At 27.6% G+C, this 21,606-nt stretch overlaps 2 protein-coding genes across 4 annotated transcripts; both read right to left on the bottom strand.

The window, feature by feature from the left end:
• Position 1: 1 nt before the first annotated feature.
• On the bottom strand, positions 2 to 4,786 carry LOC132931896 (inositol polyphosphate 5-phosphatase K-like). Its single transcript, XM_060997980.1, is given in 10 exon segments — positions 2 to 732; positions 800 to 946; positions 1,005 to 1,152; positions 1,216 to 1,470; positions 1,758 to 1,780; positions 1,782 to 1,931; positions 1,989 to 2,136; positions 2,196 to 2,273; positions 4,171 to 4,284; positions 4,353 to 4,786. Coding segments are annotated over 10 exon segments (1,401 nt in total). The 5' UTR covers positions 4,367 to 4,786; the 3' UTR covers positions 2 to 408.
• A 7,328-nt stretch (positions 4,787 to 12,114) lies between these two features.
• LOC132931895 (protein LSM14 homolog car-1) lies at positions 12,115 to 19,861 on the bottom strand. 3 transcript variants are annotated; one of them, XM_060997977.1, is made up of 9 exons: positions 19,478 to 19,861; positions 17,835 to 17,986; positions 17,557 to 17,770; positions 15,598 to 15,802; positions 15,431 to 15,530; positions 15,062 to 15,359; positions 13,371 to 13,623; positions 12,977 to 13,305; positions 12,115 to 12,889 (listed from the first exon to the last, which is right to left on the bottom strand). In XM_060997977.1, exons 1-9 carry the CDS (start codon positions 19,590 to 19,592, stop codon positions 12,882 to 12,884), a joined length of 1,674 nt encoding a protein of 557 aa, XP_060853960.1. In that variant the 5' UTR covers positions 19,593 to 19,861; the 3' UTR covers positions 12,115 to 12,881. The 3 variants fall into 3 exon arrangements, with proteins under 3 accessions (XP_060853960.1, XP_060853961.1, XP_060853962.1); XM_060997978.1 differs by having other exon boundaries at positions 12,115 to 12,886; XM_060997979.1 differs by having other exon boundaries at positions 17,626 to 17,770.
• Between the last annotated feature and the right edge of the window lie 1,745 nt (positions 19,862 to 21,606).

The following is a 21,606-nucleotide window of genomic DNA, read 5'->3' as shown; positions in this document are numbered from 1 at the left end:
ATTAACGGTATAAAAAATGGTTTACAATATATTGAAAATAAAAATACAATATACACTAAAATAGTAAAATATCAAAAATCAAACATCTTATATTTAACATTATCAGCCATTTTAACTTAAGGTGGATTATTGGTACTGCTTGACGTAGCATTTAGCTGAACAGTTATTTCAATAATTGTATTTTTTATCTAAAACCAGTGCTGTGTAAATCATGCATAGCTACAACCTCGATCACAGATAATTTCTAAGTACTAATATGAGCAAATAATAAACACATGTTTGTAACAGAAACATACAATATAAATTCAAAACATAACTAGTACACATATTCAACAAATATAAAAAAATTCCCCTTCTAATTAAATACATAATATACTAATGATATGACAGTTGGGGATTATCGAAATTCTACCAACCGAATTCATGAGATGTATTTAATTCGCATGTTTGTTTGGTAGCAAAAAATGGATTTGATACACCGAGCACTGAATTATTAGTGCTACTAAAATATATTAGTCTATAACTACCCGGATTCAGCACTAAAGTTTCAGAAAATTTCAAACACACTCTTTTAGAACCATCTGAAAATACTTCAGGAAGGAATTTTACCCTACACATAGATGTCATGTTATCAAATCTTCTATACTCATCATTAGATTCTTCTTCACGTTCAATAGTCTCTAAAGGTAAATACACATACGATAAATAGTCATCAAGACTAGTATAATTTTCCTGAAAAAAAAAAAATATAGATTAAGATTATAAATTATTATTTTAAATTATAAATAAATCTACTTACTTTAAATACACCTATCCAATCGTTAGCCCAAGGAATGTATTCTTTTATTTGTAAATTAATTTCATTTTCCGTTTCTAATTGCCATGTGTTAATTGGTTGGAAAATTACAGGTTGGTCAACCTTATTGAAATGTTCGTCACTACATATCTATAAAAATGATTGAGTATGAAAAAACTGTTTGATAAAGATGTTTAAGCTTTATTACTTGAACACTGGCTTCACTATAAACTGGTCTATGGTCACTTAATTGTATTGATTCAATATACTTATACGATAGTACCTCTAGTACACATTTTTTATTTGATGGATTGATAGTTTTGTATAAAATACGATCTGTCCATGCTGGTCTTCTCCTAAATCAACTCTTGATATAATAAATACATTTATATTTATTCACATATACAGGAATAACATACTTGAGATCATAACTGCTTGAACCAAATATATATCGATAGGTTGGTGGAAACATTGGTAAATGTTCAAAAAATCCTTTAAAAGCTTTTGACTTTTGCATGACTGAACTTAACTCATCTTGTGCCCAGATGTCAGTTAATGTTGTTGCATTTCTTAGTGATGAATTTATATTATTAACTCGGCTAGCAATTTCTTCAGCTGACTTCAATTTACTATTGTCTAAACGAAAGTTTAGATCGCCAAACCAAAAGACATAGCTAAAAAAAAGGAAATACATAAATAAAAATAAATTCTTAAATATTTGAAATAAGAAAAATAATTCTTTAACAATGTAATTTAAATGTTAATACCTATTTATCAGTTTAAATTCACTTAAAAATGTTTGGCATAACCCATTTATATATTACATAATTATTAAAATATTTAAGTCAAATTTAATTATATTTTTTATAAATACTAAAATATTTTAAACATTCTATACAGTATACATAATATAAACATAATTATGCTAAAATTGGTTATTGAAAAAAAGTAAATTACATACTCATGATTTAAAATCGTTTTTTTTTGATGTACCAAAATGTTGACTCTCAATGATTGTGTGATAATCATTTATTCTATGTTTTAAATATTCTTCATGTGCAGCAAAGTGACAGTTAACACAGCATATTGTTGCTCCGTAAATTTTAAAACTAAAACTAACAGCACCTTTATTTCCCTAAAAATTGAAAAAGTTAAAAAAATGTAGAAAATAATATTAAAAAAAACATTTTACCCAAAGGCCCAAAATTCCAGTACGTGTTTCTGAAGTTTGCATTTCTTTTAAAAGAGATACATGTTTTCGTTTACAAAATACATTTAGCAGCAGTCCAACCATTTTTACAGTGCGTATTTTTACATAATTATAGCCACTTAAAACATCTCTAAAAAATAAAAATTTAACAATAATAATTTTCAATAAAAATAAAAATTTTAATTAAACCTTAGAGCTGCTGTCCATGAGTCATCAAATACCGCATCGAGTAATAAGTTTTGAGGTTGAGCCTTGATTTCTTGAAACCTTTAATTAGAAAATAAATAATAAAGATAATAAATCAACTGCTACCTTTTGTTTTAAAACAATGTCTGATATTTCAATGGAGCTAATTTAAATAAAATATTAATGGTAATATTTTTTAACTACTTATTTTATGTTTTCATAAGAAAACTAAATTGTGTTTAAAAATATTGAAGATCATGAAGATTTATTGATTTAGATTTAATTATCTTTTAGTAAAAATTAGTAAATTGAGTATATGAATTCATACTACATTATTCATGAAATATTTCATTATGTATTACTATTAGGTAATCAATGATTATTGAAGAGTATCTATGTAAGTATGTTACACAGAATATTTTATACCTTTAATAGCTACATTCAACATAAAATATTATTTAAGAAATTAATTTTCCTTATTACATATTAATGTAGATTACATACATTTTATTTATTATAGTTGATATAAAAGAACTTGAAAATATTAAATACCAAAACAACATTTCAAAACTCTCGAGTTCTTTTTATCGTCATTTAGTTTTTAGAATATGCTTCATTAGGCTAAATGCTATTATTGCTATCTCATACACAGGCATACAGTAAACACAAATCCAAGTGGATTGTAAATATAATTTTGATCAGAAGAGTTAAATAAGAATAATAAATGATAAAAACAACATATTTGGCAATATGGTATAGATATTCTCTAATTCTATATTCATCAAGTCATAAATAGCTTATACTGTAAATATTATGTGTTTAAGGTTTAAAATAATTAGTTTTATTTTTTTATAGTTTTTGTCAGAAGTTAATATGTAATAATAAAAATACACGATCCCTTATTTTGATAAATAATATAAACTTTTAAGCGAATTTTAAGTATAATAAGCTATTTTATTTTTGTAAATAGAAAAAAAATACCTATTATAATACATTATATATTAATTTAAATTATAATCTTAAAGAAATGTTATTAAATGAACATAATAATAAACTATCTCTATGATTAAATAAAAAAAAACAATTTAAGTGCTTATACCTTCACTGAATTCTGAAGGTCATATGCCAAACTTAAGTTTTAATTTATAGTCACATTATGATTATGAATCAGTGTATAATGCATGTACATAAAAAAATCTTTTATAATAACAACAGTCACAAAAATATATTTAATTGTCATCATTGAACAAAAGGAAAATAATAATATATAGGTAATTTAATATTATAAAAACTAAACATAGACATTCAAGTAACAAAGTGGGGAACATTGTTCAATTTTGTATTTTATAAACATATACTTTTATCAATGAAATTATAAGACCAAACAAAATATCATAAATATTTGTTGCATATAAAATGTTAAACTATAACAACTATATTCTTTTTTTGTCAGATAACAAATAATTAGCTGGATAATACAATATAATGTATGTAGAAAGTTTATAAATTATAAAATCAAGAATTACAATAAGTTTAAAAACAAATAACTGATTATAATAATTATATAGATAATTTTTTTATTAGTTCTTAATGTCACAGTTTTGAATAAAACTTTAATTATGGTATCTATTAATTATTATTTATTTTTATACATTCATGTTAAATATTTACACGCGACTAATCAGATTATGATATGAGATTACATTTTTATTTTTTTCAATACTAGAGCAGCGGTTTCCAACCCATTGGCCACCTATATATAGGTGTACTATTAGTCTTTAGTGGGCCTCAAAGATTTTGTTACAAAATTGGTGGTCCGCACAACTAAAACAGTTGCGAAACGCTGTACCAGAGCACAGTAGTGCTGAAATTCAGAAATAACAAAAACAACGGGATTGTGACACCATATTATTTAATATAAGATGGAAATAGGTATGACCAAGAATAATTACATCAACAAAACGACAAAAAAACTCACCCAAATAAACAAAAGTCTGGTAGTTGGTGTTCGGTGCGTCCGTTCCATTGTAACAAATCGTCTAGAGGTTGTCTTGGAGATCTAGTAGCTACGTTGTAGGTCACAGTGTAGAATCTGGTGGAACAAACAGATAATAGCGTTAAGTTCGAATGGTCGTATTATTAGTCGTACCCTACGCTTACGTTAAATCACCCATTTTCGCTTGTCCATGAGAAGTGACTGCTCGACTTAAATCAACGGCTTTGAGCCCCTTGTGGACGGACGGTGTTCACGCGAGACACCGACGCTCTTGGTCTGCGCAATACACTGGTGCAGCGGCGGACGGGAAAACGTAGTACATGGTCGGACGAAAACGAGAAACCGGTCGTGGAGATCGATGTGATCACTAACACCTCGTCGTTGAATGTTACGCGTCAGCACTTGTGTCGTCGGCGGCGATGATAAGAACCGACCGTAGAGCGCCGTAAACCGAACGTCCTCGGGCTGTGTGCATTTTACTACTATCGCGAGCCAGTGGTCGTGCGAGTGGTAAAACTAGTACAACTGCTACTTGTAGAGGTTACAGTAAAAGTAACAATACTAGTAGTTTTAGTAGTAGTAGTAGTAGTAATCAGACTTGCAGGTCGACGACGATTATTATTACGGCGGTGGCGGCGATTCGTTGCAGATCCAATGTCGTCGCGGTTTACCATTTTTTTCGTTGACCGTCGTTGTAGGTGGGGAAGATTTAAGTGCGTTGTGCGTATTAATACAATCACAACATTGGAGATTGTCTGTTACTATAATAATACGGAAAAAGTGTACGGTGTTCGCTGTTACGTCGCGAGAGCAGTTCGCTGTAGTCGTCGTTTCGTTATCAGCAATGATAACAATACCGCGACCTTGACCGTCAGACAGCCGTGCCGTCAGCGACCTAGTGGCGAGTGTCGACTGCACGTCATGTAGGTTATTATTTATTATTACTGTTGCAAGGGTCGGGACCAACCACCGACATACCAGACTGCACAGGTTGTCAGGTTGATGCCTTGACGGTTATTTAATATTCACTCTTCACACTATACCGACTACCGTTAGCTACGTTGACATGTTGTGCGTCTTCAAACAATAATAATATTGTTATTAATTAATTATATAATAATCAGAGGCGGATTTAGGTATGTAGTGGCCCCTGGGTGGAATGCATTATGGGGGCCCCTTATACATAAAGAAGGAAATATATATTTTTACTTATTAAATAACATTTATTATAATATTTAGTAGTAGTAACAATTAACTACTTATTTAATAATAAATAATTATAAAAACAATCAAATCGAGTATAACTAGTATATTAATTGATTTTAGCTTTAAGGCTGTCGTTTTTGGAAAAAAGCCGTTATACTCTATAACCCACCAAAAAATTCAAATAATATCCATATCTATTTTGTTTTAAAAAGTATGATAAAAAGGTAAACAATTAATTGTATTACTTAAGTCGGTGGGCCCAGTGCAATTGTCCCATTAGACATTAGTCCTTGCATACATATTATGGCACTGGCTATATTGGACATTATTATTACAGACTATATATTACTATATTATTATTAGATAACTACTATACTGTCTATACATATTTCTAAAAGTCATAAATTCTCTCCTCGTGTTTGGTTTGAATGTTTAAATAGTTTGGTTACAAAAAAACAAATGCACGTGAAGAAGCTTTTCACTAGAAATTTAATTCATATTTTTATTCTTGTTATCCATCACGAATTTTCTAATTCATTGACGTTTTAAAATCATTTCAGATAAATAGATGTCTTAATTAATAGCATCATTAACATTATTACTACAAAAAACATTTAAAATTAGAATACTTGAAAAAAGAAATTTCACCATTAAGAGGACGTGTTACCCCAGAAAAATATGCTCTAAAAACATGTTTCCGTACTTCCAATAATACCTATGGTTTACTGAAGGGTTTAATATGAAAAATAGCTATTAATTATTATGAAAATTGTAGAGGGGAATTTTATCTAGAATCGTATAGTCAAATTTTGGATACTTTTTTATTAATTATTCAAATATTTAAGACAATAAAAAGTAAAAAAAAAAACACAAAATTAATTTTGAAATATTGGACGATTGAAAAAAATATCAAAAATTGGACTCCATATTCCTGTACAGTTCTAGATAAAATTCAACACATAACAGCGCATTCTCTCGCAGTGGCGTGTCCAGCATAAAATAATCACATGGGACATAGGTATAATAATAAATACTAATAATAACATTTTTATTTGTAATAAAAATAACCAAACAGTAAAATAAAAATTGGACAGGCCCAGGTCTAGTCGGCCTACCCTGTAAACACGCCACTGTTCTCTCGGCTGTTGTGTTATTCGTTTCGCTTTGGGTAACACATCCTTTTAAATTTTATAATAAACATTTAATTTAAATTTCAACCAATATAAAGCTCTAAGTATATAGATGCTTGAATTATAATAATCATTATTATGTACAATATATGTATTTTTTTTTATTGTTTTGAATTTATTTATTTATTTTGAATTTATATGCAACTAGGTTATAGAAAAAGGTAGGTTTTTACTTGAATACAAATGAGATGCGACCCTTATTAAATATATTTTTTGCAAGACTCAACTCGCCTACTGATATCAATTTATTTGGACGAAAGTATTGTGTTTTATGTATGCACCGAGTTTTAACTAAGCTGTATATATCTATGATGAAGGTTTCAAATAACTGAACCATATTCTAAAATTAAACAAACCATAAACAATACAAAAAAGTCAAGTACCTATGTCTAATTGTAGTACTTTATTTTCGTTAAACGATTAAATAACTGTACAACTATAACTATAACTCCATACATAAAAATTTCATATTAAAATATAATGATGAATAAAATATGGTTTGTCAATAATCAATCGGTGCCACTGATTAACATTTAATATGAATTATACAATACTCAGTAATTTCAATAATTTGGTATACCAGATATAAATTATATAAAAGTCACAACTTGCTACAATATATATGATATAACAAGGCCATAACTGGAGCCGTCTGGGTGGAGGGTCCAGGGGTCCGGACCCCCCGAAATTTTTAAAAGTAGAAATATTTTAGTGGTGAATATAGTTTATTGACTATAAATTTTCAGCATTTATATTTAAAAAACGCTTGCCAAGTCAGGGATCAGCATATGTAAACTTTCTTGATTTCCAATTTTTATAAATTTATTAATTTTATGCAATATGTATGTATAATGTATTTTATTTTCGTTTTCATTTAGTGAGATAGATCTCCGAAACCGGAGAACGGATTTTGTTGTTTGGGATCTTGTTAGATTCACATTTTCTAGGAGAAGTGCAGTGAAGATTTTCAGAACTTTATTTATAGTTAATTCAATACAGAGCTTCAAAAAATATTAAAACACATTTTATTAGGCGTTCTTTTATGTTTTTCAACTTTATAGTTTTGTAGTGAGTTAACGATTGAAGATAAAGTTCTGAAAATCTTCACAGCATTTCTCCTAGCCAATGTGAATCTAACAAGACCCCAAATAAAAAATCCGTTATCCAGTTTCGGTAATCTACCACAGTACCACGCTAAATGAAAATCTAGCAAAAAATAACTATTTTTTTAACTGTGAAAAATTAAATAATTTTTTTTGAAAATTTTTAATCTCACATTTTGTATCTACTTGATAATCCATTTTTAATGAGCTATCAACCAACTTTTTAGTTATAATAGTTTTGGAGAAAAGTTAAAAAATAGACATTTTGGAACTGTTCACGCTGAGGTTTTTGTGGATTCAAATCGTTAAACCGCTTGGGTGGATCTCTCTCATTAATATTTTATGTTAAAGCTATAGCTTAATTATCCACCTACTCATTACAATTGAGTTACATTTTTATCAATTTCCTATATTTAACACAAATTCTTGAAGTTTTAAAAATTCAAACTTTTTTCATTTCAATTACCATACTTGATTAAAAATCAAGAAAGTAAAAAAAGGTAGACCCTCCCTCCCCCGAATTTTTCTTCATTTACGGCTTTGTAATATAAATAATATAATGTTATGCATAGGTATAACTATCAAAACGTATTATAATTTAGACAAAAAAAAATACTATATAATTTGTACTGTGTTAAAAATTTAAAATTGAGTATTTGTTTTTACGGTACTGGTCTGTTATCGCCCCGCCAATTACGAACGCGGCGATTACGAACCATATCAAACACATTATTTTATTTATATCTACGACAATTGAGGCTTCATCGCTTTATTTTATTAGTTCAGGTAATTTTACTTAGCAGTATGTCCAGTATGTCTAAAGCTCTGCTCGTATCAGTGTCGAAATATTTATTGCAGCAGTTGAAAAATGGATTTAAAAGATTTGTATTCCGAAGTCTCTAATGAAGATTCTGCTATTAATTTTCTCCAAACGAAAAATGTTTTATTACAAACTCAAAAGTGCGAAAATGACCATAAAATGATTATAAAAGGATCTCGGTGGAGTTGTCAGAGAAGAACTTGCCGAAAAGAAAAAGGTATAAGAACAAACAATTGGCTGAGTGGTTCAAGATTACCAATAGGTACATACAATAGTATACCACATATACTGCTGGGCTTATGAAATGATTTCTGTATCGTATTGTAAACGTGAGTTTGGAATGAGTAAAAGCGCCATTGTTGACTGGAATAATTATTTACGTGAAGTGTGCGTTTGAAAAATTGAAATTGGTAATAAAGAAATTGGTGGTCCTAATTTAATTGTGGAAATTGACGAAAGCCTTTTTGTACGTAGAAAAAACAATGCAGGTCGTATACTTCCTCAACAGTGGGTATTCTGATGCATTTGCCGAGAAACTAAAGAATGTTTCATTGTGTGTGTACCTGATCGGTCTGAAAAAACTTTACTACCATTAATCCAAGTCTATTCGCCCAGGGTCCATAATATTTTCGGACAGTTGGAGATCGTACAATAAAATTCAACAATTAGGTTATCAACATAATCAAGTCAATCACAAGTACAACTTTGTCGACCCCTCTACTGGAGTTCACACCCAAAACGTGGAAAGAAGGTGGGGTGCTGCAAAATGGGGCAACAAACGACGTCGCGGAACAGCTCGAAATTTCCTTGACTCATACATGGCAGAGTATATGTGGTGATCAAAACTTACCAATCAGAATGATCCATTTGAACAGATTTTATTGGATATCTCAGCATTTTGGCCTCCATCATGATACAGTAATTATTGTAATTTTATTTTATTTTATCTATATATTTTTAAATGTTATTAAATTTTAGATTTATTTTATACATATTTTTTTTAATGATATAATTTTGGAAATAATTAATGAATTAACGAATTAAATTGATGATTTTTTTTTAAATAAACGATTTTTTCTGATATTTCTATACACTATATGTACCAATATATATTTCAATTTCTATTTACGTTTTAATAGTGTAGCCGCGTTCGTAATTGGCGGGGCGATAACAGACCAGTACCGTTTTTACAAAGATCGTAATAACTTAAATGCACTTTAATACAGTGGCGTAATTGGACTAGGTATGTTTACAGCAAAATTATTTAAAAGATTCTGCGGAATAAAAAAAGTAAAGAATTAGACTGTAATGAAATTTTTAAATACAGAAATCTATAACCAGAGGCCAATTTTCAACATTTTTTTATTTTATTTTTATGAGGGGTACATTCTGGAAAACATTAAATTCATACATTTTATTTTATTATATTTTTTCTCAATATAAACGGTCGAACATGAACACCTAGTAGGTAACATTTATTATATTGTAAAAGGTAAAACGCTACCTATAATATATTGTAAATATTACACAAAGTTTAGGAATATTAATTTTAATATACACAAAAATTATTGCTAAAATTTACCAAACCTTATTTTTTTGAGCAACATCACAAAAAAATTAAAGAGGTTTATGAATGCATAAATTGAACCAGTGCCGATAACGAATATGCCGCCTGGAGGAAGATTTTAAAATGCTACCCTTTACAAACTTTGTACCGTTATAGGTTAAAATTTAAAACCATCATAAAATAAATAAATATTTGAATAAAAATAGTGTTAAAATTATTTAATTCATTAAAATGTATAATACATCGAATAGAACAAAAGATAGATATTGCATGTCAAATAATGTTGTTCCACCATTTATATTAAATAAACAATGAATAAAAAAATATAATGTAATAAATAGTATAGAAATTTTAGAATCGTAGTCTGAATAGTATTATAAATTAGGTTATTAACAACTAGTTTTAAAAACCTTTTTATAAATATTAATTGCGACTTTATATAATTGGTACTTTTCATTATTGTTTATTAAATAATATATATATATTATTCTTTTTTTTTTATTATTTAAGAGTATAGAGTAGGTACTGTATTATTATGCACGTTATTAGTTCTTACCTTTTTGAAGAAACTGCAGAATTGTGTGTGTTTGAAAAATAGTTTGTTTTTATTTTTTTTCTCAGCTCTTTTGCGAAATGCAGCGCTAATAAAAAAGGGGCGTCATTTCAATTTTTTTTTTGGTACGCAAAAATATTGAGTAGAGCACTATTTATTTTTTTTTCGACATATTTGACATTATTATGATGTGCCTTGCGGGCCAAAATTTACAATTTAGAATTTTAGGTACGCAAATGACGCCCCTGTAATAAACTTAATTCGCTTTTCTGTCATATTTATTAAAAAAAATTGTGCACGTTTGTTTTTTTCAGTGATTGAGTGGATAATGACTTGACAAGACTGACTACGGTCTATGAGAATCAAATAATAAAAATTAAAAACAATTGCTTGGTTATGTATAAATAAATCATTTGAGACTATCAGAGGCGAGCTAGGGGCCGTGCCATGTATTTCTATACAATTGTACATTGTTGAAAAAAAAATATTAAAAAACATACAACATATTATACTATCGACTAACATAGACACGTACAAGTGTCGGGTATGTAGATAGAGATATGTACCTGCTATCTATATTATATACTTATATATTATGAAGAATATTTAATAATAAATGAATAAAAATGTTCTATATTATTTTATTAAGTTTAAAAGATTAATTGTGTAGCACACATTTCTATTAAGATTACGGAAATACTAAGATTAATAAGAAAGATACAAACAAGATGGCATACTGCTGTAAACATATCGAAATAAATTAAAATCGAAAATAATGAAAAAAGAAATGCAAGTCATCTGAGCTCTCCAATAGTATGGTCTTGACATGATAAATCAATGATTGACAATATATCATATTATTATTATTTTGTTACCACATGTCTCAATGATAATTCATCCTAAAAATATTATAATACATTAAGAAACTTTTATTTTAGCCGTTAAAAAATTGCCTCCTCCCCCTTAACCAGGCGCTGCATTGAACATAAAATACTTAATTTACCAAGCTTGTATATTCTGATATTCATTACACAACACAGGAAAAAAAGGAAACGTACAAATTTTAATGAAATATATCATAATTTTTAACTATGCAATGAAAAAATTTGAAACAATATTCGTACATCATTAGTGTCAGGACAATGACATACCATTACCATGTCAAGAATATGAATAAGATTAAGGAGACTGCAGCACACATATTTTTCATATGTTTTAGACAAATAAGCGGTGGTAAATTACACATACTTCGGATTGTCTGATTTAAATTTTTAATACAAGTATGAATTCGTTGACAAAATATCTAGGCTTTTTAGGAAGTCCATTTTTAATTTTCAAAATGTACATGTAATATGAAATGCATAAACACTAATCTTTAAAATATGGTATGCTTCAGCCCCCCTAATGCTGTCATACTCAATTTCACCATTATCCACTGGATTATATAAATAATTACTATATAAAATAGGTTAAAAAAAACGCACAAATAATGGTAAAAAAAAAATGTACATTTATTTTTTTTTTTAAATGATATAATCTAATACATATATATATTATATATATTTGTGTTATTTGTTTAATTTAAACAAACAAAATCACATTTTTTTTTTTAAATTTTAGTATCTTTGTATCTTTTCTTACATAGGCTAAAGTTTTAACAAATTTTTACATCTAGTTAATATAGTTTCTTACAAATTTGGGTTCTATACCTAGAATCTGGTTTTTGATATTTATTTATTGATGAAACCGATCACCTTAATGAAAAAAACCTTATGTAGAAACTATGAAATGAATGAAGAACAAACCATAAATTATTATATTTTTAAAAACAGCCGTCAAAAAAGAATTGATTAAAAAAAAAATTGTCTAAACAGAACTAAAACTAAAGATAAAGAACAGTCTGGGAAAGTTAATTTTAAATTAATAATAATTATGTTCTTTCAAAAAATTAAAAATTAAATATACTTAGGAATATGATGACTTAAGTCCCAGAGTTTTAAATGTGCATGCGGCCAAAAACTTCCGCTCAACCGGGTATCATTTAACAAAATATACCTAATTACCAATTGAATTCATCACAAATTATGCACGGCAACAATTAAAATCTTGGGTTTATAAAGAGAAGAAATGTAAACTATATACAAAGTAATTTTTCCATGGGAAATAATTTTTTTTTAAACTTTTTTTTGTGTTTTTTTTTTTTGTTTTTATGAAGTTAAATTTACAGCAATATTGAAATTTAGACTGCGAATGTTCAGGCTACTGTAAAAATAAATAAAATTATTAATTCTTCTAATATCAGTAAAGTAAGATTCAAATAGCCAAATTTGATTTAAAATTGATATTAACCTGCTACTCGTTGAGGAGAGACTGCATTTGGTTGGCGTTGATCTTGTTTGTTGGTTGATCTTGGTCTGTAGTTATAGCCACGGTTACCAGGATTATTACGCATGTATCCATTATTCGATTGTTGACGGTAGTTATAATTTACTCCTTGACGGTTGTTATTGTAATTATTACCATTATTGTAGGAGTTAGGATTAGTGCGGTAATTAGTATTATTATTGTTATAATAACCTCCACGACCACGGTGGTATTGACCACGCCTTGCCATTGCTACACCAAATGTTTCTGAATTTAATTTACGTTCTGTACGCCAATCAGTCCTTTGTGAATGTCTACAAAATATAAAAATAATAATTAATTATGATAAATTGTAATGTTTTAAATAAATTATAATTACCCTTTGCTTCTTTCAACTGCTTCACAGCTAATTGAGTCAAAGAACGATTTGGATTTGTCATAAAATGTTTTTTGATCATCATCTCCTTCGTTTTCATTTTCTACAACACCAATTTCATTTCCACTTTCAATACGATGATTTTTTTTTACGTGAACTTGTTCCCCATCATTTAAATGGAGTAACGAATCACCATTTACAGATGATGCTCCATTAACTATAGTAACTTCTTCGGTCGAATCATCAAAACCATCATCTAGAGATTAAAATAAAAATAAATTATACAACTAAAAATTGATTTCAAAGTAAAAATTATCTTTCTCTTCCTTAACTACCATGGTTACAAATAATATAAATGCTTGTATGTTTCAATAATTTATCCTAATTGGTATTTATTATTGTATTTTTCAATTGGTTTATTTTCTCTACTTTCAGTATTGTCAGTTGCGATTAATTGGTTTCATGTGTACAGTGGTATCAAATGTTAGTTATTAATTATTTTAAAATATTAATAATAACAATATATACTGTAATTATATGTATAATGTATATACTATAACTTTGTAATAAGTAAAAACTATAATATATATACATACATTTAAAAAACTCTTAAGTCAATATTTTTTTTTCTAAAACCTTGATAAGTCATAAAAGTTTTTTTCTCTTTAATTTTGACTTATCAAGGTTCCATTTTACTTGAGGTTCTTTTGTATTGCAAATAAAGTATAGTCAAGAGTTTATGAGATAATTGACTAACACACACCATGTTAACAATAACATGTTTAATTATATATATATACCTAAGTTTAAAATTATAATAGCCGTCATGAGAAATATTAGTGGTAGTGTAGTGTGCAATCTAGAGTTTACATGTGATCAATCCATTACTATCCAGTTCTTTATTGGTAATTTGAAGGTGGTTCCGTCATTCACTCAGATGAGTGACTCTTACACCAATGTTTAACAGCAGAGGGTTCATTCATAAAACTGTTTATCAAGAAAATTATGTTGATCCCTAACAGGTACGCACACATAGTGTGTTGAAAGATCATGGTTGGATACAAAAATATCTATATTAAAGAAAAGAGAGGCATATTTATTCATATGCTTCAGTCACATTTAGATTAGTATAGTTGGAAGATGTGGCGGAAAAGTCAACCAGATTTGTTCATTGATTTTTTAAAAGGTATGCGGGTTACATACTTAAATAACGATGCCTAAATTGGCTAAAACAAAACTTATATGTGAACGTGATTTAAATTTGATTTTTTTTTAGCTATATGTGGGTAAATGCTTTTGAAATACATTTAAGCTCGTGGTGCCTTTTGGGTAATGCTAAGCGGGTTCACTAAAAACAAGCTGGTAGATCACACGTTATACTAGCACCAAATTATTTAGCTTAAAACAAACTAATAATAATTGTATTGATTGGGTATTTATCAAATAAGTTGTTTTTTTAAATGTATTTAAATCTTAGAATGTATTAATAATTGTTTTTGCTAGGTTATATTATCTATAAGGCACATACTATAGCATACCATAACAACTGTCAATACCACAATTTAAGATATATATATATGCATATCTTAAATTGTGATCAATACACAACATTTTATCACTTAACAATAATCTCAACTATTTTAGATAAAAACAAAATTTCTTAATTTGAGTTTTAAATATTTATATTGACATACCAATTTTGGTTCTTGATAGTTTTTTTATAATCTCCTGAAATTCACTATTTGCCTTATCAAAATCATAATCTTCATCAAACTTCAATGAATTTGTTCTAGGTCCCTGTGCTTTACTAGGAGCTGGAAGACCAGTAGACCTATTATAAAATGAACGACCTCCCGTAGCATTGTTTGGAACTGGATTCTGTCTTCTAACTTGTTGTTGTTGTTGTTGTTGTTGTTGCTGCTGCTGCTGATTATTTTGGTGATTATTCCAATTACGGCCGTTCATATTCCTATTTCCACCTTGACGGTTAGCCTATAAGGATAATTTATATTTAATATCAGGTTAAAATAAATAAATACATTATCAAAAAAAATAATACTCACAAAGTGTTGATTATTATCCTGATGTTGAAAATCGTTCCTTTGATATTGTTGGTCATTCCGTTGTTGGTAATGCTGCTGATCATTCCTTTGATAATTTTGTCTTTAAAAATAGAATCATCCCCATTCAAAAAATAGTATTCAAATTTAATCAGATATACAATATTTACCCTTGTTGTCTAACTTGTTTACGAGTATCAGAAGAAGATGTAGATCTGTTACGCTGGTTCCTTCCTCCTCTTCCATTTCCAGGACTTTGTTGATTTCCGGTTTGAATACTTTGATCAAAAGTTGGGCTATTACGTTGACCATTAAATACATTTGGCTGAGCTGGTGTAGATGAACGGGAACCACCAGATATTAAATCCAGGACATCTTTAAAATATGAGTATACAATAATAGTTTAAAAATAAATAAATTTAAATTTAAAATGTATTATATTTTATTTTATACTTGTTTAAATAAAGCAATGCTACAAATATAAAAAGCATATTCATTAACAATGCAATTTTTGTAACTTGACGTTCAACAAATCTAGAAAATTATAAATGTTCTACCCTATACGTACGTAATAATGATATATTCTAAGCCATAAATATAATTTATTATTTGTAATATCTACAAGAATTAAAACCGAGGAACTTGCTTTATTGTATAGCAATAGTCTCATATACTCGTTTCAGTCATTTCATTGAGATAATGAATGTGTTAAATTTTTGAATTCAACAAAAATTAATAGTAAGCAGTAACTGACAGTTTGCAACATTCAATTTTTAAATGTATATTGATATAAATTTATTTTCTATTATTGATATGGTAGGTTTAACTACAATTTATGCAAATAATAAATCCCTATATATTATTTATAGGTTATTAATATTACTAGCAGTTTTCAACTAAGGAAAATATTTTCAATTTGTAGAATATTTAAAAATAAAAATGGTAGAACTTAGTAGTAGCTGGCTAAAAGGATAGACAACATTGTTTTAAAAATGGCAGTGTCAGTGTGTGCACTATAAATTAGTTTATTAATAATCACAAATATCTGCAATAAAAAACATCATCTCAAAATCATAACTCAAAGCCTAAAATTAATTTTAACATTATGAAAATGTCAGTTTTCAATTAATGTGGAATATTTCAAATTTACATGATCGGGGGGAATTTTAAGAATAATATCAAAAATCCTTAAAATGTGTATATCATCAAAATTTTAGCTTCAATCACTCATAAAATAGGAATGGCGTATTGCAATGAAATTTATTTTGAATTCTAGTTAAAAAAACTTATAGGGGAATTGTGTATTCAATTGTCAAGTTTGAAGAGTGATGAAAAATTCTAGTCTACACTAATCTGTAATCAACAAATTGATTTATTGACACGGGTCTTAGAAATTTATTTTTTTGTAATTGTATTGATTTTTTTTAATATTATTATTTTAATAATTAATTTTTACATCTCTCCCTCAAATAAAAGTAATAACTAGATCCAATTTACCATCAGAAATCTTGCCAAAAGTTCAACATAATAATTATTAATATATTTATTCTACTATGGTAAATGTAAACAGAAATAAAAAATACAGTTGTAAAATTAACACATTCATCACTTGAAATCTAAAGTAGTAAAACCTTATCATGCATTTTAATAAAGTGATAAATTATACATAAAAATTCCTAATTTTTGCATTATAATTGTACAAAACAATAAGCTTAGCAACAACAATAAAGTTTAAGAATTCTATGTTATATATTATGTTCCTATTAATTATAAAAATATTTTTTTAAATACAATAATTTATTGTAATAAGTATTATGGTTTTGAAGTATGTACAAACCATCAAATTAATTAACTAAAAAATATTATACTATCAAATATATATAGATTATTAATCATTGTATTTATTCACAATCATTGATCAAAATAAAGTTAAGCCCCATATAGATCTTTTCAGACTTATGAAATTAGTGTAATAACTTCAAATATTTTTAAGTCACTACTAAAAAGCATTCAGAAATTGTATTGACATGCATAGACTTTGGAAGATTTTTACAATAGTACCCAATAGCAATATGTACAAGCATGCCAAATATGCCCAAGCATTTGGATTTGTGTATGCGTGTACATACCAGATTGGGCAGTCATCGGTTGTTTCTGCTGAATTACTGGTTGTGGATCTAAAATCAGAGGAGACTCACTTGCTTGCTTGTGTGATGGTCCAGCATTTAAGTTCACACCAGACATAGGGTTATAAGAGTTTCCAACCTGATTGACTGAATTTAGTTCATCCATAGTTTGATAATTAGCATTAAAGCCACCCATAGTATTTGGAGGTACTGATAGCTAAAAATAATTATATAATATTTTGTAAACATTGAAAAAATTCTATTGTTTAAAAAATAATTACCTGTACAATAGCAGGATCATTAAGAGCTATTTGAGGAGTGATAACTTTAATATCTTTAATATCAGAGCCGCGAAATAATATATAGTTATAAATTTGACTTTGTGCTGGAACCTTAAATTCTGTAGGTCGATCCTCTGTTCCAAAAGATTGGACTAAAAGAAAGTAAATACAATAAGTACACCAACAGTATATTTGGTGAAAAATAATTTTTAATCAATTCAAGTAATTTTAAAACAATACCAATCAAAGAATTATAAGGTTTATTCTAAATTGTATTAATCTATATTATAAAAATGATAGTTTTAATAAAATGCTTGTGTAGGACTTATAGACTTGGAAACTACTAAAATACTTAGTACCAAATTCTATACATATGTTCCTTAAATCTTAAGTAACATTGTTCTTTCCTTGTATGTTGCTATAGTGGCTGGCTCACATGTGAATTTTCTTTAGGGTTAATAAGATTAAATTATTAATTTTATTTATGTAAAGGTTTGTCATTAAACACAAAAAATTAGTATTGACTAGCCAACCTACTATGTACTATGATATAGTATACATAAAAATGAGTATTTTTTTAAGTTTAATTTACAACAAAAGACAATGTTTGTATGTCGATAACTTACAGATTTAAAAATGGTTTGACTAATTTGAATGAATTTGTAAAGATTGTTTTTAAGAGATAACAGGAAAATTTAGTTAGTAGTTTCTATCCCTGTTCAAAAATATACTAAATGCAGTAAAAGACAGATTGCCCATTTTAGACAACAAACTTATTCTTAAATTTAAAAAATGTATACCAATGTTGATTTGTCTGCGAGATATATCAAAATTGAGCAACTTCAATATAGTGATAATTTAGATTTTTTCATTTTTTTCCAAATCAAGTCAGGTTATACAATTAGTTTAAAATAAAATGCTTAACACAGTTCTAAAAATATACCAATGACATTTTTCCCCTCGTTAAAAGTAAATGTTATATATTATAAATTATTAAAATTTAATATAAAAATATGAATAGTATTTATAACTACTCAAATTTTAGAGAACAATAAGTAATATTTCATTACTATAAAATTAATAAGTTTTAAACATAAATAGGACGTGTAAAAAAAGATAGCTAATAATGTATATAATAATTTTAGTTTAAGAATGCAATGTTATGCAAAAATAGATTGAAAAATGACGATGGGAAAAATGTAAGAGTTTAATCATAAATAGATCGATTTTATTAATGTGATAATTCAGTATTGGACGACAAACCATTAAGATTCAATCGAAGTAAATCGTAAGTACTGGAAAAAAATAAATTAAGATAAAGACGGGAAATTACACAAATTTTAAGATAAGGTGTCTAAATATAGGATACCGTCTGTTGAGGTAACACGGAATACTAATTTAACAAATTAAATTGTTTTCGAAACGTATTGTACGAGTTACCTTTTTACATCACATTACTTTCTAAGATTTAATATTTTATACATGATTATATATCAATATATTTGTTATTAGAGGTTAGGCAGAGATTGGAATAGGTCTAAAAGTTTTATCGAAAACAATGACAAAGAGCATCCCGGAGAAAAATATATTGTTGACTAAGTAAAATAATAAGAGTTCATAAAAATATTATGTATTTATATTACCGTGAGACAAGGCAATGGTGCATTCCTGTGGGTCGACTGTGAACAGTTTACCCTCATACCTAATATCGGCCTTTGATATTAGGCTGATCTTGCTTCCTAATTCCGGCATACTCATTTTGACAGAGATATTTAATTACAATTGTTCTTAAGGCGGCAAGTACGCGAATTTATCGTGTAAATGAAAACGTCAGTGCGGAAAAATTATTTTAAACACAATATAAACCAAACTAATAAGGACCGATGCGCACGAAACGTATCATACGGAAAAGAAAAAAATACGGCACGAGAACAACAAACGTTACATCTCCAAGAGAAATGAAAATATTTTTTCTTTCACGGTACGAGATACGTACAATAGAAGCAAAACGACGCAAATGACGTCAAGCCAGACGTCGCCATTTTCCTGGTAGGTGTCGAGCAGTCTAGCCAACCACCCGATCACATGATGTGTGAGGTTTATGGAGGGAAATGCGCATAGACTTACTTTAGGACGGACTGCAATTTGCTTTGGAGTTTCCGAGTTGACCGAGTTAGTTTCGTTTGAATTAACAGAATTAAGTCTTCTTGTTAAAATTAAATAAAATTAATGTTAAGCTTACTATAGTCATTAGTCACTATAAACAGTTAGTAGTGTGACTGTCTGTATTCTCTAGTCCCCATTGTTGTGTAGATAGTACACCTGTTTGTTTTTTTTATTAATTTGAAATCAACGAAATTTATCCCTAACGTAGGTAATACATTATTACTAATATAATAATTAATAATTAGAACTTAGGCATGATTAAACTAACTATAACTATAATCAACTATTGGTTTAGTCACGAATTCAGTCTAAATGATAATTTAAAATTTATACTTATTACTTAATCTAACCTATTGGCTATCATAAACTTAGTTTGAATTTAGTTTAATGTTTTTAGATTTCTTAGCTTAACTGCTTATGTTTTAAAGAAATACCATCGTAAGAGTTTGATACAAATGTGTTAATTACCTCGAAACTAAGAAATCTTAATCACTTCAGAAGTATAAATTTTGTTTTTTTCTAATTGCGAAACAGCCAAATAACCGTTTCTCTTGGTATTGGACTATTGTATAGTATAATTTTTTTTATTAACCTTATCGTTCAAAAATTATCGAAAAAATTTAATTTTCTGTTTTGTGTTTTAACAAATTTTAAAATATATCAGTGTATTGTATTATGTACTATTTTTATGATTATTTTAAAAGGTTGAGAGTAATTATTTTATTCTGTAGCACCTAATATGTTTACGTCAGATCATAGACATAATGATAATGAGAATTATTATAATAATCAAAAATATGTAATTGTATACTTATTAGTTATTACTTACGCTATTGAACAGAAAGATTCTATCTACCATCTATTTTTATAATGGTATTTTTTTATAGTACTGGAATTTCTATTAGTAAAACTGTGGCCTGTGGGTTGAATCAATTTTTGCTAGAAGCAGTTAAAGAAAATAGCATTTATCTAATACTAATAATATCATATTATTAAATTTAATAATTCTAGCAGTTGTTAATTTTTATACCAATATTTAGCGTTGTAGTGTTTGTGTGAACAGATTTGTCATTTATAATTACCTTAAAATGAATCTAAATATTTCAAAAATGTTGTTGTGAACATATGATAGAATACGATAATTTGAGTAATAATAGAATGGTTAAAGTTGGTGAGATTGCTATTTTTTGATAAGTACCTAATAACGAATTACCCAACAAAAATTGTGAGATTAAACGTGTGAATATTGAATTATCACTGGTACTGGTAACATTTGTACTTCAATCACTAATAATGTTAGTGAGTACTGAGGAAGTTAACTTTTTTTTTTTTTAATTTCTTTAGTAGGTTGAAGTATTTGAATGGTATTTATTATTGAATACTTTTTTTATTCCTTTAATAATTTGTTTCTATTTATAATCCTTGTTATATATATCGCACTGTCGTCGTCATGCTTCAATGTTATAAAATAATTATATTATAATAATCATTTTTCATTTATGGAGAAATAAATATCAGTTTTAGTTTTCATCTATTACAAAATAACTAACATTGACAGATTAACATTTCGAACAAATAATGCTTTTAAAATGCAACACTCAAATTT

This window comes from Rhopalosiphum padi, chromosome 1 (assembly GCF_020882245.1).
Source record: "Rhopalosiphum padi isolate XX-2018 chromosome 1, ASM2088224v1, whole genome shotgun sequence".
NCBI lineage: Eukaryota > Metazoa > Arthropoda > Insecta > Hemiptera > Aphididae > Rhopalosiphum > Rhopalosiphum padi.
The sequence above is the reverse complement of the archived record's forward strand: the minus strand, read 5'-3'. Positions and strand labels throughout refer to the sequence as shown.